The following is a 16284-nucleotide window of genomic DNA, read 5'->3' on the forward strand; positions in this document are numbered from 1 at the left end:
AGATTTTTTGCTTTTTTTTCAGCCAATGCCCGTGAAACAAAGATTTCTTCTATTCCAAAGCCTAATTTCTCAAACTGATGTTTAGTTGCTAGAACCCTTTGCATTGTAGCTTGGTTGTAAAAATCAATTTGGACCTCTTCCATATATTGTTTATTTGGAAACAGAACTAGTTCTAGATCATCCGATTTTATTTTATCCACTTGTGGGATTGCTTTAAACAACTGCAGAATATTGGCTCTGTTCATTATTACCGTCTCCTCTGTGTTAGCTGTCGTTGGAAATAAAGCTAATCTATATGCACATGTTGCATTCTGCGGATTTTGGAATATTGGTCTAACTAATATAGGACTTGGTTGAGTCATCAGGCTATTGTTGTTGATATCTTCGGATTGTGTCTCTAGTGATAACCACGATTCATCGTTAGATACTGTTGAATATTCAAATGAGAAGTTAGCTGCCTCTTCCTCCTCATATTCACTTTGAGTTTGTTCAATAATCGTATCTTGGTATTCATCAATGACGATCAGAGTCGCATCTTGTGAATTAGTTGATATAGAATTATAGTCACTCATATCGTCAGCAGTTGATAAGTTTATTATTGGAATAGGTTTTACTGGTTCACAAGGTATTTTTTGATTGATTACCTCTAACAGCGCATCCAATGGTTCCATCATTTCGTTCGTATCTACATTGGTAGGCTCTTTTTGTCTTACCGCCATTTTTGTTTCACGCATTTTCTGTTGTGTACCCTTTTGTTTTAAAGTCAGATGATTATTGTTGTTCTTTGACTCATCCGTTAACGTTTTCTGCATTGACTTCATTTTTCTCAGAAATGCCCGAGATCCATTCTGGGTTTTTTTTGTCGTTTATTTTACTCTTTGGTTTGGTTAACAAATGTTGACCCACTATCCCACGCTTTGAGAGATCAAATATATCAAACGGCGTACAAGATGGTGGCTCAGTATTAGGTGGATGTGTAGGTATTGACAAGTTGGTTGGAATCATTGGGATGATCTGAATTTCATATTGTGTACTTTGGTCTAATTGGTCTCCTTTTTTATTTATATCTTCAGTTTGTGTATGATTTGTTACATAGTGTTGTTGTTCCATCGTGTGGGCCTGTTTTTTTGTTTTATCATCAATCACTTTTTTGGTAATCGTTGAGACAGTCTCCAAAAGATTCTGTTTGTCTACCCGGTCGACTCTTGCCAATTCTGCTAATCGCCTTAGCCATATTCTAGATGTTTCGGCTTCTTGTTTCAGCCGTTCCTGGATAGTGTATATAAAGGTTTCAAAATAAGTTTGTTTAGTCATTATCATCGCTAACAACGTTGCCTGATCTTTTGTAGAATCAACCATATATTCCTGTATCTTTAAAAGCAGAATCATTGCAGTCGACAACACTGCTACCAATGTATTTTGTAAATCTAGCATGGTCGTTGGGATTCTTTGTTGGGATTCCGGTGCTTGGTATTGATGTTCAGTTGCTACATTTGAGGAGAATGAGTCAAGGTCTTCCGTTTTATGCTTGGGTAACAGTTTATTCAAATGCATTGTCTTTTTATCACCAGGTGAGCCAGATCTTGATCGTACAATTGGTGTGGAGGTCTTGATGTTTCTTCGAGGATTTGGCGTGATTACCCCGTCAAATACTTTCTTTTTTCCTGGGACTCCATAATGGCGTCTATCTCGGTGATATCAAGGGATGGCGAGCGATTCTCAGTGCTATGAGTTTGTTGTGCTCAATGTTCTGTGTCGCCGTTGGTATATATGTTGACTGCCAATGTAATTTAGCCGCTTTGGCTCGCTCTTGTAAAGACGGGGTAAAGCAACTGTCTTCTTCACCTGCTTTCGGCAAATTTTTAGCTATTGGTTGGTTTGAGTATAGTGTACCATCAGATGGGGTCATATGCGCCAAGACTGCATCTCCTTGCATATTATTCATAGGTTCTTCTAGCTGCGGTTTCAGTGAGTAGCTGTTTAGAAGAATAGAAGTGTTCTTTCCAGAAGCTTTCAATGCAATCAATTTTTGCGCATTGTATTTGTTTGTTTTATTCAAATCTGTTAGGTGTTTTACAGTTATATTATCTTTACTCGGCAACTGACCTTTCCGGGTTGCCTCCGGGTTTTGCTATTGATTCTACTTTTGGTGTTAATTTGCTTCCTTCTGTGCTTCTATGTTCTCTATTGTTATCATCTGTTGCAATGATTTCCCCCGTTGTCATGTGAGCAGCGGGGTTCTTGGATATTTGCGCAGAAGATTCGTCTAGCTTCCCTTGCCGCCTGGTTCTTGGTTTTTGGATTTCCATTGCTGGTATCGGAAACACGACTAGGCATGAATTACAGAAAACAATTTCCACTTTAGTTGATCACCACTTCCCACCGCAACCAGCCGCAAACAGCAGACAGCAGCGCGCCCTTTACACCACGCGGGCTTCACGCCGCAAGGGTCGCGCTGTTCTGCCTTTGAGGCTTCAAGCAGGGGGAGCGCTTCTGGTAGTCATGTGACACGGGTCACGTGTTGCTGCAGGATGCCGCTCGCTTCAACTGCTCCCAGCTGAGGCTGAGAGACTCACGCGAATTGGAGCGGACGCAGGGATTTCACTCGATCCTCGTCCCAGACAAATGCAGGTATTTCCAAAGTTCTTCCCACAGAGTTTTGTCACAATGTAGCAGCCGCACAGCAGACAACAGCGCGCTCTTTACACCACGCGGGCTTCACAATTCACAGAGAGCTCTGCTCGGGAGCACGCAGTTTGATCCGTGTACCTGCAGGCGGGAATTCGCCTCTAGCAACTGAGAAACGGTTTGCGATAAGTCTATCCTGTGACTGTCAATAAACAGAGGCATTTCCTGTGTTTCTGTCTTTTTTGCTTTCTTTGGCCCACAAGGGCCTGCAAGGGGGTACCATTAAAGGTTACCTGGCGGCGCTGTCCATATTTAAGCGCTCGTCTGAGGAGTGTTCTTATTTTAAGATTCCGCTGAGTTCTCAGTTTCTTAAAGGGCTGACAAATGTGTTCCCACCGTCTCCTTTCCAGGTACGGGGATGGGATTTGAACCTAGTTCTGAAATTCCTAATGGGTGCTCCGTTTGAGCCCTTACATTCTTGTCCTTTGAGACTGTTGACCTTTAAAACTGTATTTTTGGTTGCGGTTACTTCCGCTCGCAGAGTGAGTGAGTTGCAGGCACTCTCCGCCAAGCCACCTTTCACAGTGTTTCATAAGGACAGGGTTGTCCTTGGGGTTCATCCTTCTTTTCTTCCGAAGGTTGTGTCGGATGTTCATTTGAGCCAGAAGGTAATTTTTCCGGCGTTCTATCCTCCTCTGCATCCTGGTAAGGAAGAGGAGAGACTCCATAGGCTGGATCCTAGGAGAGCTTTGAGCTTCTATCTTTCAAGGATGTCCCGGGTCAGAGTGGACGATCAGCTATTTGTGGGCTATGCTGGAAGGCGTTTAGGTCAAGCTGTTTCTAAGCAGACCTTGTCCCGATGGATCATCTTGACAATCTCTGAATGCTACTGTCTGGCTGGTAAGGACCCGATGGCAGGCTTACGGGCCTATTCTACTAGGGGTATGGCTGCCTCTACTGCTCTGCAGTGGGGTGTTCCCATTCGTAATATCTGTGAAGCAGCCACATGGGCCTCTGTCCATTCTTTTGTAAAACACTACTCCCTGGATTCTATCCATGGGCAAGATTTAGCCTTTGGTAAGGTGGTCATCTATTCTGCAATTTGATAGGGCATTCTAAAATTCTAAATTCTTTTCCCACCTCCATACGTTGGTACTGCTTTGGGAGTCTGTCATAGATGTGGAATACGTCGGAGGACACAATCCCCTCAAAGAACAAGTTACTTTCTTACCTGGTAATGTTCTTTCGATGGGATGTTCCTCTGACGTATTCCACATCGCACCCTTCCAGTCTGCCCCTCTACAGAATTTCTTATGCGATTGCAGCTTACGTTTCCGCAAGGCTTTCTGTAGTCATACTGGCAGAAGATTGGTGCCACATGTTCTGGGAAAAAACTACAACTGAGGCTACGGGCGTCGTGCGTCCTACATATAACATCTGGTGACGTCGGCGCTCGACGGAGGCCCTCGAGGGACAGCCTATCGACGTCATTGACGCAGGATGCAGACATTGAAAATCTTTCCGAAGCAGCACTGCTGTGGTGATTTCTGTCATAGATGTGGAATACGTTGGAGGAACATCCCATCGAAAGAACGTTACCAGGTAAGAAAGTAACTTGTTCTTCTTGCCCTTGTCATGAGGAACCACCTGAAGCCTGCCTCTAAGCGCAATACCTGGTACGACTCTGAATGTTCAGCCCTGAAACGCAAGTGCAGAGTTGCGGAACTGAAGTGGCAAACCTCAGGCGCAAGCTCTGACACACTGGCCTGATGCCTGCTCCAAAGGCAATATAGACTCCATCTGTGCCAGAAAAGGACCCACATCCAGGCACAGGTATCTGGTGTATCCAACAACACGGCTGAACTCTTTAAAATCTGCATGTAACTAGCCAATCCTTCCGCAGACGACTCCTCCCCTCTTCCTTCCCAGGCCCTCTGCAATGCACTGGCCACACACTTCACCACAAAACACCTGGACATCCTGAGCACCCTTGCCACCCTCTCCCCAAACTTTTCCCCCACCCCCTTGCCTCCAATGGCCTCCTTCCTCTCTCTCATCCTCTCCCCTGTCACACCTGAGGCGGTCACCAGAGTTGTCAGCTCCATGAAGGTCTCTTCCAAACAGGATTCCCCTTGCTCCTCCAGAACCACCAAGGACAACATTGTCCCTCTTGCCGATTTCTACAACCACTCTTTTGCTACTGGATCTTTCCCCTCCTCCCTCAAGCACTCACTTGTGCGCCCATTCCTGAAAAAACCTTCAGAAGACCCGACTTGTCCAACTAACTACCACCCTACCCCCTTCCTTTGGAAACTCCTCGAGAAGTTAGCCTTCCTCCAACTTACCTCATTCGCTGCACTTGTTGGCGATCTCCACAACCATTTATCTGGATTCCGAGCATCCAGAGGCATGGAAACTGCTCTTCGGAACACCTTTGAAGAACTGCTTGCATCTCTGGACTCTCTCCAGCTGTCCTCAATCTACTTGATCACTCCTCTGCCTTTGACATGGTAAACCACTCCATCCTCATAAAACGGCTCCATGATACCCTGGGTACCTCGCAGCAAGCACTGGACTGGCTGACCTCCTTCCTAACTGACCGTCCGTCCCAGGTTATTCTATGCACCTTCTCCTCACCTACCTCCATCTCCAGCTGTGGTGTCCCCCAGGGCTCTAACCTCTCCCCATGGCTCTTTAACTTACCTTGCTCCACTGGCACGCATAATTTCCTCCTCCCCGAAATTCCAGTGCTACACAAATGACACTCACCTCTTCTTCAGACTTTCTAGGGACCCCCTTGGTTCTTCCACCATCCCGGACTGCCTATCTGCTATCCAGCCCTGGTGCACTTCCAATGATATCTGCCTCAATGCCAGCAAGACCGAGATCCTTCCCATTGGGACCCCTGCACCCTCTTTCTTTCCTCAATCCGGCCATCCTGTATGGGCCCTCCCTCCTCCTCCTTCATTCGAAAGCCAAAAACCTTGTGGTCATCTTCAACTCCTCTTTCTCCTTCCTCCCTCACATTCAGGACATTGATTGCAATTGGTTATATATAACATGCTTGATACCGAAGAGGTTGTAAAGCACGGACCCGGGATTCGAACCTGTGGTGCTCTGCATCATCTTGCTTCCAAGACGAGCGTGTTGCCCCTGAGCTATCCTCATTGCCAAGTAGTCCAACTTTCAACTCTTCCTTCTCAAAGGAATTCTTCCTCTCCTCACTTTCCCCCAGTAGCGCAATGTTACCAGAACTCTGGTTCTCTCTGGCTTGACTACTGCAATGGCCTACTCTTGAATCTACCCTCTTCGTCTTTACGACCCCTCCATCTAATCCAAAATAGCGCAGCGAGAGCCCAGGGACCGCATCTCTCCTACCCTAAAAACTCTTCACTGACTCCTGGTTACTGTACGAATTTAATTCAAATCCCTCTGCATCATCCACAAGGCTGTCTGGGGCCAGAGACCACAATATTTGCAACTTGCTGTCACTAAATATTCTCCCTCTAGACCTCTACGTTCCTCGGCACCAACTCTGTGTGTGCAGCATTTTGCTCAACAGAGGGCCAGAGGCCAATCTCTTGCTTCAGCAGGCACCCTCTTGTGGAACAGCCTCCCCTTCCTCTTCGTCTTGAGCCGGAACTCCTCAAATTCCAGAAGCTCCTCAAGAATTTCATTTTCACTTCCTCCTTCCCTTCTTCCCTCCTCTGCTAACCTCATAGTCCCTACGATTGGTGACCAGGGCCTTTGTGTCCTTGGGGCCCTGGCCTCCCACACCCAATCTGCCTACACACAGCACTTGCCTCAGCACCCGCTGGCCTTCCCCCACTGTAGGCCTGCACTTACCCACTTATTGCAGCTCAACGCTCCCTAGAATTTACTATACTTGCAACTTGCATCTGCTGCTCACCCACGAGCACGGATATTCCAACACTTACCACCACTCCTTCCCCTCCCCTCTTCTCTTTTTGCGCTTGCACGTTCTGAATACTCACAAGGCTTAGTAGGTTCGTCTTTATTCCCCAGTGAATATATTGTTTTCAATCCCATGAAACACAATTTACTTGTTGTATAAGCGCCTAACAAATGCACAATAAATAAATAAATAAATATATCGAGAAAGGCCAACAAGGTGAACAGGAGGAAGGGGAGATGCATCCGTTGGTTGTCAAAAACTATCGTTTTACATTTTTGTTTAGTTTCTCAAGCGTCTGTTTGTGTGACTTTCAGAACAAATGCAGCATCTTTTGGAATAACATACTTGTAGCTCCTTGCAAGCATTGTCTCAATTACACACAATCCCTGTACTTGCTGAAAACTCCATAGGCTCCTCCAACAAAAAGCTTTGCCATGAACTGGCTGCTGCTCAAAAGGTGCCAGATACTTCACAGTACAAGGGCCTCTGGCTTTGTAATATGTTGTTTATGACAATCCTAAATGTAGTCAAGCATCTAGTCTTCTAAAGAACTTCCTGTTTTCTGATTCGGCATGCGATGTGTTCATGGTGACTGGAAGTGCGTTTTGGCGGATCTGTTGGCAAGTCTGCACAGTGTATACAAGTCCTTCCATCTCTTTTAACAAGTGACTTGATAAATGTATGTTCTTGACAGTTCTTAATTTTGTATGATATAACATGCAAGAGAAATGTCAGATTGGGAAATCTTAATGTGGCAAATTAATTATTTACAGCAGTTTCATATATTTAAATGTGTGTTTGTGTGCACGTTCTTAACCCGCTCCAGGTTACAACGCACCATACCTCTCTGTGTACAGCGAAAACGCAGTTGATGTCTTTGATGTGAACTCTATGGAATGGATTCAGACGGTTCCTCTGAAGAAGGTAACTGGCATATTGGTGGCTCCCCCTCAGCCCCCGTTGACATGCCACTTGGCACCATGAAACTGAAAGGCTGTGTGCAATGGGCAGTAGTGTCTCAGGCAATTTCGGGGGTCAGGGACTGTTGAAGATCAGAAAACGTGTATGCTGGGCAGCCTGCGGGGGTACAGTGTGGGGAGATTCAACAGTACCTTTACTGAATGAAAATGGATAACTTGAGTAGGATTTTCTCGACAGTTGAACACGTTTCAATTAAGATTCTGTTTGAAGAGCTAGCCCCATCATAGTTGGTATCACAGTGTATCTTCAGGAAGTGGTTTATTTATGTAATTCACTTTTAATGGTTTACTGCATTCTTTTCTCAAAGCATGCACAACAGTAATTGATATACAAATGAATATGCATTGCTTTCAATATGGATTATTTGTAAAATCTGGACCACCACAATTGTACGTCACTTGAAACTTTGACATCCATATGGTTTTAGAACATCTACTCAACTTCTGTGAATGTTCTTGTTTTGTTTGTGCAGGTGCGACCTTTAAATGTAGATGGATCATTGAATCTCCTAGGATTGGAAACTGTCAGATTGATCTATTTTAAAAACAAAATGGCAGGTACGTAAATGGATAATCGTACATTACTTCAGTAGATGATAGCTCAATAAATGGCAGATTGCTGTTGTACTGTGTATGTTTTGGGGTGCAATAACAGAATAAGAAGACAGCATGGCCATAAGCACCTGCACCGGCAGAACACATGAAAGAGACTTTCAAACAATTTAGAAAATGTGAAGCTGCCTCTCAGAGTGATTTCATGAACTGATTGATGCAAGTGCTCTTTAACCTGTCGAGTGCCAATATGATCAAATATCCTCCTGCACGATCAACATATCTGTATGTGGTGTGACAGGCCGCCAGTACTGTCACTGTGTTCCCAGAGCTAAAACCAGCCACAATATATATGCTTCAAAGGTTTTAATACAAAAATGCTCAAAAGAATAACCTACAGTGAATGTATGATTGTGAAACACAAGAAGTAAGGTGTTGGGATGGTAGCTGCTATAATAATAACTCTGAGTATCCAGGTCTATTGTGTGGGACGGGCCAGTGGGTTCAAAAGAACAGGGACTCTGCCTGTTGCACTGAAGGCTTTTTCAACTGGGTGCCCAGTCTTCCAAAGTCTAGTGAATCCCAAAGCCAGGAGGCAGGTGCAAATCAAAAATCCCCCAAAATCTAAATAAACATATTCTCCCTTTATGGAGGGTATCTCCCTTCTTCCAGTGGTTGTTCAGCTAGGGGTTGTCCTGTCCACCGACCTTCTCTTTGGGTTGCAGACTTTATTCAATTCTCAGGTTAACCAACATGTGTTGAACGCCACACAATGCGTACAAGCGCATGCTGATGAAAAGCAGAGTAGCTAGGAATTAATGGGGTACTCATCAGAATACTAATACGTGATTGATCACGCAAAATGATACCACATTACTACAAATCAAGACACCGGAAGGATGTACCTGTGAATGTCTCAAAGAATAAAGAATCCTTCCAGCCATTGGAACAGCTACAGAGTGGTAAGAAGGAATGGTACTTAAAGTAAAAGATCAAGATGTCATAAAAGAGACTGAGGGGAAAAATATAAAAACGACCCTTCAGAACCAACATATTTTTTCAACTAGCAATATGCTCCCCACGAGGAATGTTCCACAAAGAGTGTGAATGGGAACAGAAACCTGTCATGTCGAGCTATTTCTGAACGTTGCACAGTAGAATACAAGTGGATAAATAGGACAACTGATTGAGAGTTCTGATCCAATGAAAATGCTCTTGTTAAATCTTGCTACAGTAGAGAATCTTAAGTTTTTGCATGGTGTATTTATTTGGTCTACAGATGAATTGTTGGGATGATTCATCATTTTAATTTCCAGAGGTTAAAATAAAATATGTCTTATTATATGCTGGAAATAGATTTAGGAGCCTGTATTGACTGCAATTGTGCTTAAGGAAACAACCATGATGATACTTTGTTAGTATTTTTGAGTCCGGGTGAGGCTGTTTCCTTACTACATATAAACCCGTCTGTTCTCTCACAATAAATATTTACATGTAAAACGTACGCCAAATCTGTTTTTCATCAAGTGACAGGACCAGTAACTTTTGCAATTGACATATTTTCTAGAGTGGATTAAATTTGATTCCTGGATAGCACTACCTATCGGCCTACTAGGCCCCCCATCGATGCCAAGTGAGCTGAAGTATCCATTTAAAAAGACAGAAAAAGAACACCGGACAGTACCTAGCTATCCTGCAACTCGTACTGCTCTTATGAGCAGCACAGGCCTTTTGAAATGCAGTAGTCAACGCTGCTCCCTAAATGCTGGTTTATGCATTAAGCTCTATAAGAGCAGTCGTCAATTATAAAGGAGAGTTTTAGGTCTTTGCTCTTTTCAAACGTATCAGGATTGTGTATTGTCACTCTGGAAGAGCAGTTAGCAGCCTGACTGTGGTAGCTAGCCAATCAGGTGGATAGGAACACGGGCTAAAACTAGCGATCTCAGCCCAAACTCCAAGCCATCTGACGGCCGCCTCCCCTGCCTGCCGTCTTCCCTCCACCTGACCCCTTTTAAAACATCCCACCTGCTCACTTACCTCATTGGGCAGCAGCAGCACTTGCAGGTGCTACAGCTTACTTCCTTTTCTCTTGCGTGTGGCCACCATGGAAAGGGATGAGGGGCTCCATATGGAGCCCCACCTTCCCTTTCCATGGCAGCCGTCTTTGAACAGTCTTTTTGTTTGGTTAATGGGGCCGCAAGGTGCGCTGTTAATGGAACGAAAATACTTTAAATTATCTCCGTCCCAGCCTATGGCACGGATGCTAATGGCATTAAGCACCCTTTCCAAGATCTGGGGCACTTGTTTAAAGACTTTGCTTCGCTCTGGCCTTTAACTTCCATCTCTCAGCTTAACCTTCATTCCGATTTTGTGGGCCCTCACCATGGCCACCAATCTGGCTTCAGAGCTGCCAGAAGCACGGAAACTGCTCTACTGAACATCCATAAAGATCTGCTCTCCAGCTTTGACTCGAACACTCCTTCTGTCCTCATCCTTCTCGATCTCTCTTCCGCCTTCAATACAGTCAACCATATCACCATGCTCAACCGTCTCTGTGACAACCTGGGTATCACCGATTAGGCTTTGGCCTGGTTGACCTTTCCTCTCTGATCGACCCTCCCAGGTACAACTTGGGTCCTTCCTTTCATCTATCTCCCTCTCTACCTGTGTTGTTCCCCAGGGGTCTAACCTCTCGCTCTGGCTTTTCAACCAATACCTGGCAACTCTTGCCCGCTGCATTGCCCTTTTCTGCTAAAATTTCCAGTACTATCCTGACACTCAACTGATTTTCAGGCTTCCCTCTGCCACCTTCTCTCCCTCTCTCATTGCTGATTGCCTAACTGCCATTCAAGATTGGTGTGCCGCCAACGATCTTTGTCTAAATGCCAACAAGACTGAGATCCTCCACATTGGTACACCTTCACCATCACCATCCTTTCCCCTCACTCTCTGGACGGCCTCCCTTGGCCCTCCTCCTACCCCCAACTGCGAGGCCACGAACCTTGGGGTCATCTTTGACTCCACACTTTCTTTCTCCTCCCACATCTCTGACGTATCTAAAAAGTCATACTTCCTACTGCACCTCCTCAGAGGTACTCTGCCTTTCCTCTCCTTCCCCCAGAAGCTCACTGTCTCCAAAGCTCTGGTTCTCTCTAGGGTGGACTACTGCAACAGCCTCTTTCTAAATCTACCTGCCTCCACTCTCTGCCCTTTACAACTAATCCAGAACAGGACGGCAAGACTTGTCCTTGGCCTCAATCCCTGGGATCGTATCTCTCCAGCTCTGAAATCTCTTCATTGGCTCCCAGGATGCTAATATAAATGTAAAGCCCCCTGCATTTTCCAAAAGGATTCCTGGGGCCGGGGACCAATATACCTGCAACTATCTCTCGGTAAATACCTCCCCTCTCAAGCTCTTCGCTCCTCTACCTCCAATTCCCTCAGGGTCAGGAAATGAGCTGGGGGTAGATCTTTGTCTTCGCTGGGGCCTCCCTATGGAACAGCCTCCCTGCCACTCTGACACTGAGGAGAACCATCTCCAGTTCAGAAAGCACCTCAAGACCTTCCTCTTTGCTTCTGCCTTTGCCCCCACCCTTGCTGATCTGTTTCTCTCTTGGTGCACCTGGATACCCTCTGTCCCCTGGGCTCAGGTACCTGCTCACCCTGCCACCCTTCTGCATTGCCTCCGGGCCACCCCTTGCACTGGGGTCTGTATCTGTAACCATACAGTCCCCCACCCTGCTTTTTTGTTCTTTCTTTTGCACTTATCAGATATACTCTGTCTGCTAAACCCAGCACTTGCCACTTGCTGACGGAACTACCGCCTTTTATCACCTTTATTTATTAATTTATTTTATTTATTATTTATCTGTTCCGTACTTTCCACTTCTCAATGTCACTGGGCCTAGTAAGATCATCGTTTTGTTCTCCCTTGTTCCCCTCCCTTTCCTTGTCGCGCTCTGAAACACTTGTGTACGGGTGCGATATAAATAAAATATATCATATCATACCAGGCCATTACCACCCGTTCCAGCCCTTGGAACGGGTGCTTAATGCCACAGTGTTAATGACTTGAGCCCTCATCACAAAGGAACCTCCCAAACACGGTCATGTTCCATTCTGAATAAGCGCTTGGCTTCCAAGCAAGGGGGGAGCACCTTGAAATTGGGGTGATAAGTCAAGACGAGTGACCCCTGCCTTGGGAAGAGGGAGCTAAGACTTTTGAGTGACTGTTCTGGGGTCAAATGCATTTCTCCTAGTTTTCTTTAGAGCTCCTCAGCCCAGGAACAAGCTCTTACTGCCACATGATATTTCTATTAAAACATTAAATGACAACACTAGCATCCTTCTCTCTCTCGCCGCTGCCCCTTCCTCCCTAGCTGCGTTATGTGTTTAAACTCTGAAAAGAAAGGTGTACGTCAGGGATGGAGAATGTCATCCACATAGCTGTGGGGAAGAGTATGGGAGACGCACTCATCCTGCTTCTGCTGCCAGTGAATGAACACCTTTAAAGGCTGTCCATGTGGTGTGCTTCTGAATGGCACTGCATTTCTATTTTTCTAGATACTGTAAGTAAATTTTAAAAACATGACCCTGATGCAATTGCATCCATTGGGAAGATATTATAGTGTTAAAGTGGGTACTGAGGTCATGTAACAGTGAAGAAAGTGGTAGAATTAACATCAGTGTTTAATACATTTAAAAAATTAATACATAGGCCAAGTGGATGAATGAAGAGGCCTCGCATAACTTATGTTAAACTTCTTATCTAGTGTTTTTGTAAGATTGTGTGATTGTTCCAGATATTTTCACAATTTGTTTGGCAAGACTAATGCCCATATATACTTACCCCTAAAACATCTCATCTAATGTGCAGTTGAATTCAAGAGATACAAGATGGGGTTCTCGAAATCACATGGCATGTCAGCATTGACGCGGGGCTTACTTTTTTCTATCTTCGAGTTTTTCAGTTCAATAAATCAATGCCGTATCAGTAAATAAACTCCCTTTTAATGACATAATACAGGCTTATGTTGATGTACATCATCATTGGTAGGAAAATATCTGTTCAATTTATTTTTAAAGCAATTGATTCGTGCCCCTGAACTATTATCATGTATGATTCTCTTGCTTCCTACCCGTGTGGTACAGAACCTTTTCCTTTGCTAAACTCTGCTCTCCAAATTTGAACAAAAAACACACTATTTTGCACCACAACTCACATTATTTCCAAAGTTCTACAGCTACGGACCGACAAGTCCAGCAAATTGAATTTACTTCGATGGTTTTGACTGGCACATTCACGGATTGACGATTATTTGCCAAACACAAACTTTTCATCGGAAATGTGAGTTTTTTAAGAATATTGTAATATTAGATCATAAAAGTCTTGTTCATATTGTTCTGACCTCGCTATCTTGAACCACTATTCTGTGATTTTCTATGCTCCCTCTTGTGGTTCTCTCCAAAAGCATAACTTATACTGCCCTTCTGACAGTAAATATGATGTTTTTGTTCTGTAATCAGCAAGCTGTGACGCAAACAGCTGATCTTCATTCTGTCCTACGCAACTATCTTATGAAAACTCTGATAGGTAATTTGCTTTTCAAGGGTAGGTATAATGGGAAGCTTCCATTAAATTAATATTGGGTTAGGTACATGTTTTTAAATTTCATAGTTGCATTGATCTCAGCCTCCACACAAGGTTTTGTCCCATGTGTGCAATGTCTCCTATAGTCGAAAAAATGTATTCTTTCTTCTTTTTTTTCACAAAATGACACTAACAACCAAATAAAATATATGTTCTTATTTGCAAATCCAGTATAACACACTCATACACTTAGTAGTGCCCCGTTTCCATATCCCTCTGTATCAGTGACACCATTAAGGAAAAAATACAGTCTTTCAACGAAGTTAAATTAGCATCAACTGAATACAGATTCTAGCAGTCGTCTTTCTATTGATTGCCAGCAGACCCGTCTCTGCTGGACTTTTTGGGTGGCCAATCATGGTTCATTGTTTATTATTTTTTCCGGTTCCTTATGTTCCAGTAGCCTTTCACTCCCAAATGGTTTTAGGCCTGCAGCAAGGATGTGACCGATTTCTCTAGGTGTCTTCCATTGTGCTGCAGAATGTCAAGTCACTTAGCCATGCTGCTGAAGTTGGGGCATGTCCTCTATGATAGCACTTTGCAAGTGTCCCACTTGCCACCACTGACGCTATTCCCAGAAATCTGCAGCGTATTTTTCAACTTCTGTCAGAAAAATCCTGAGAGCCAATTGTGTGGTGCAGGTGAAACGTCCTGCTCTAGGATTTCGTTAACTTTCTGGATCACCATCCAGAGTATGCTTGAATGGCTGGCCATGTCCACGCCCCGTGTCGATAGTCTGCCTGGGGAGACATGCATCTCGAGCATACATTGCTACCTTCCACTGTTTTCGCATGCAGCTTTTTAGGTGTATTGTAATACGAGTGAAGATAATTGTAGTTTGGCAGATGTTGTCTATAATGAATTGAAATTTCCTTCATCTGGCTATAGGCCATCTACCACACTTTGTCTTCAAAGAGTTGCCCTAGCATGGCCTCTGGTAGGGGAGTTTCCTAAAGTCCACCGGGAGGTAAACTATCCCTTGATATACAGGTCCCCCCAACTCGTAGTATAAGTCTATACCACCCAAAGGATTAGTAGAATGGCAGAACAGCCAGGCCTATCTTAAGAGGAGGATGTGAGCTGTAGGTAAGTACAATGAACCCAGTCAATACATTAGCCCAAATAAACTCTTGCACACTGGAAGTTACAATAAATTATAGATTTATTGAATATACGCAAGGTAAGGTAGGTAAATACTACATAGGAATTATCAACAATACTTTTCATAGGTGACTGCTTCAAAAGTAGTTGCTCGCTCTTAAAATTGTTACAGAAAATGACAGTTCTACTATTTAAATAGTAGTGGCGCGCACCCACATTTGTTACAGAGAAATGACATTTTCATTAATTTACAAAGTCACACATACAAAGATGTAGGAAGGAATAGGAGGGTTATTCAACACCAATAGCAGAGGTGTACTTATTTTTTAGCAACAGTTTTGAAGGCTCCTAATACTTTAGTAGTTCAATCCCTAACTAGTCAAGAGTGCATGGAAGTCAGTGTAGGATGGGAGAAAAAGTCTTATGCAGCAGCAGAAAAGGCAAAGTTCCACTTTAGTTACTAAGGACTCCCTGGAAGCGCACATGCTGTTTAGCCTGGGCAAGAGGTATGGGAGGACACCCAAACACCTGGTATCACACTCCAGTCACACTGGAGCAACTATTTGGCTTGAGGTAAGTTCTACCGTGAGTCTCACAGTACCTTAGGGTGGTTAAAGAAAATGCAGCTGCATTCTTTGCTGTGCAGCAGTGACAGCCCTGGTCTCCTGATTCCTTGGTCTGGTGGTGAAAAGAAGGACTCTAAATGGGATGTCACAGCAGCAGTCGTGAGAAACGACCCTCAGCAAGGATTTCTTCGGTCTCCCACATTGGTGGGCGGTTTTGGAACCTTTTTATCAACTCCAACAGTGAACGATTACCGCCCGGTCGATCTTCCTCTATTCTGCAGTCCTGCACTCTGGTGTGGGTACTTGTATGAGTGGGATTGTGCCTCTGCAGTTTCAACTGGAGCTCACCAAAGTTCTGGGAGAATTTCCAATCAGGACAGCCAGCCCCCCCCAGTGGGAACTGGTTCCATTCAGGCACTCTAGCAGGCAAAGGACAAGGGAGTGTTAAAATCCTCCCCTGCTTCCTGCTTTCACAGACACCCTGGAGCCTAGGCAGGGACACAAAGGGTTCTTGCTAAAGGCAAAACTCACATACAGATCTCCCCCTCCCAGAATGGTAGAAGGGCTAACAAAGGACAACTACAAAAGAAATGGCAAAAAAAGATAGGAGCCACCATGTTAGAATAAAGGCGACGCTTTGGTGCATAACCGAGGCTGGGAATACAGTCTTCGAAAATAGCACCAAAGTTGGTAGAATACATACACTGCCACCAGCCATAACTTTAGGGTACTCACTGTGACCAAAAAGTCACAGGAGCCGAGAGAAGGTGGAGACTGGGTATCCCCCTCGCACTCCACATAAGGTGGTGTGTGCTAATCTCTCATAAATTAAAGTTTTAGGAAGGATACAAAGTATTCCTCTTTCCTTAAGAACAGTAGTCTTAGGGAAAT

General features: G+C 44.4%; 1 protein-coding gene across 2 annotated transcripts in view; it reads left to right on the plus strand.

Moving 5' to 3' along the window:
- CDC42BPA (CDC42 binding protein kinase alpha) overlaps window positions 1-16284 on the plus strand; it is a 1600792-nt gene that overhangs the window by 1493488 nt on the left and 91020 nt on the right. For both annotated transcript variants that reach the window (XM_069608679.1, XM_069608678.1), the window contains 2 exons: window positions 7371-7468; window positions 7998-8082. In XM_069608679.1, coding sequence (XP_069464780.1) covers window positions 7371-7468; window positions 7998-8082 — 183 coding nt within the window. The remainder of the gene's footprint in view (window positions 1-7370; window positions 7469-7997; window positions 8083-16284) is intronic.

Source organism: Ambystoma mexicanum, chromosome 4q (assembly GCF_040938575.1).
Source record: "Ambystoma mexicanum isolate Mex_15411 chromosome 4q, UKY_AmexF1_1, whole genome shotgun sequence".
Classification (NCBI taxonomy): domain Eukaryota; kingdom Metazoa; phylum Chordata; class Amphibia; order Caudata; family Ambystomatidae; genus Ambystoma; species Ambystoma mexicanum.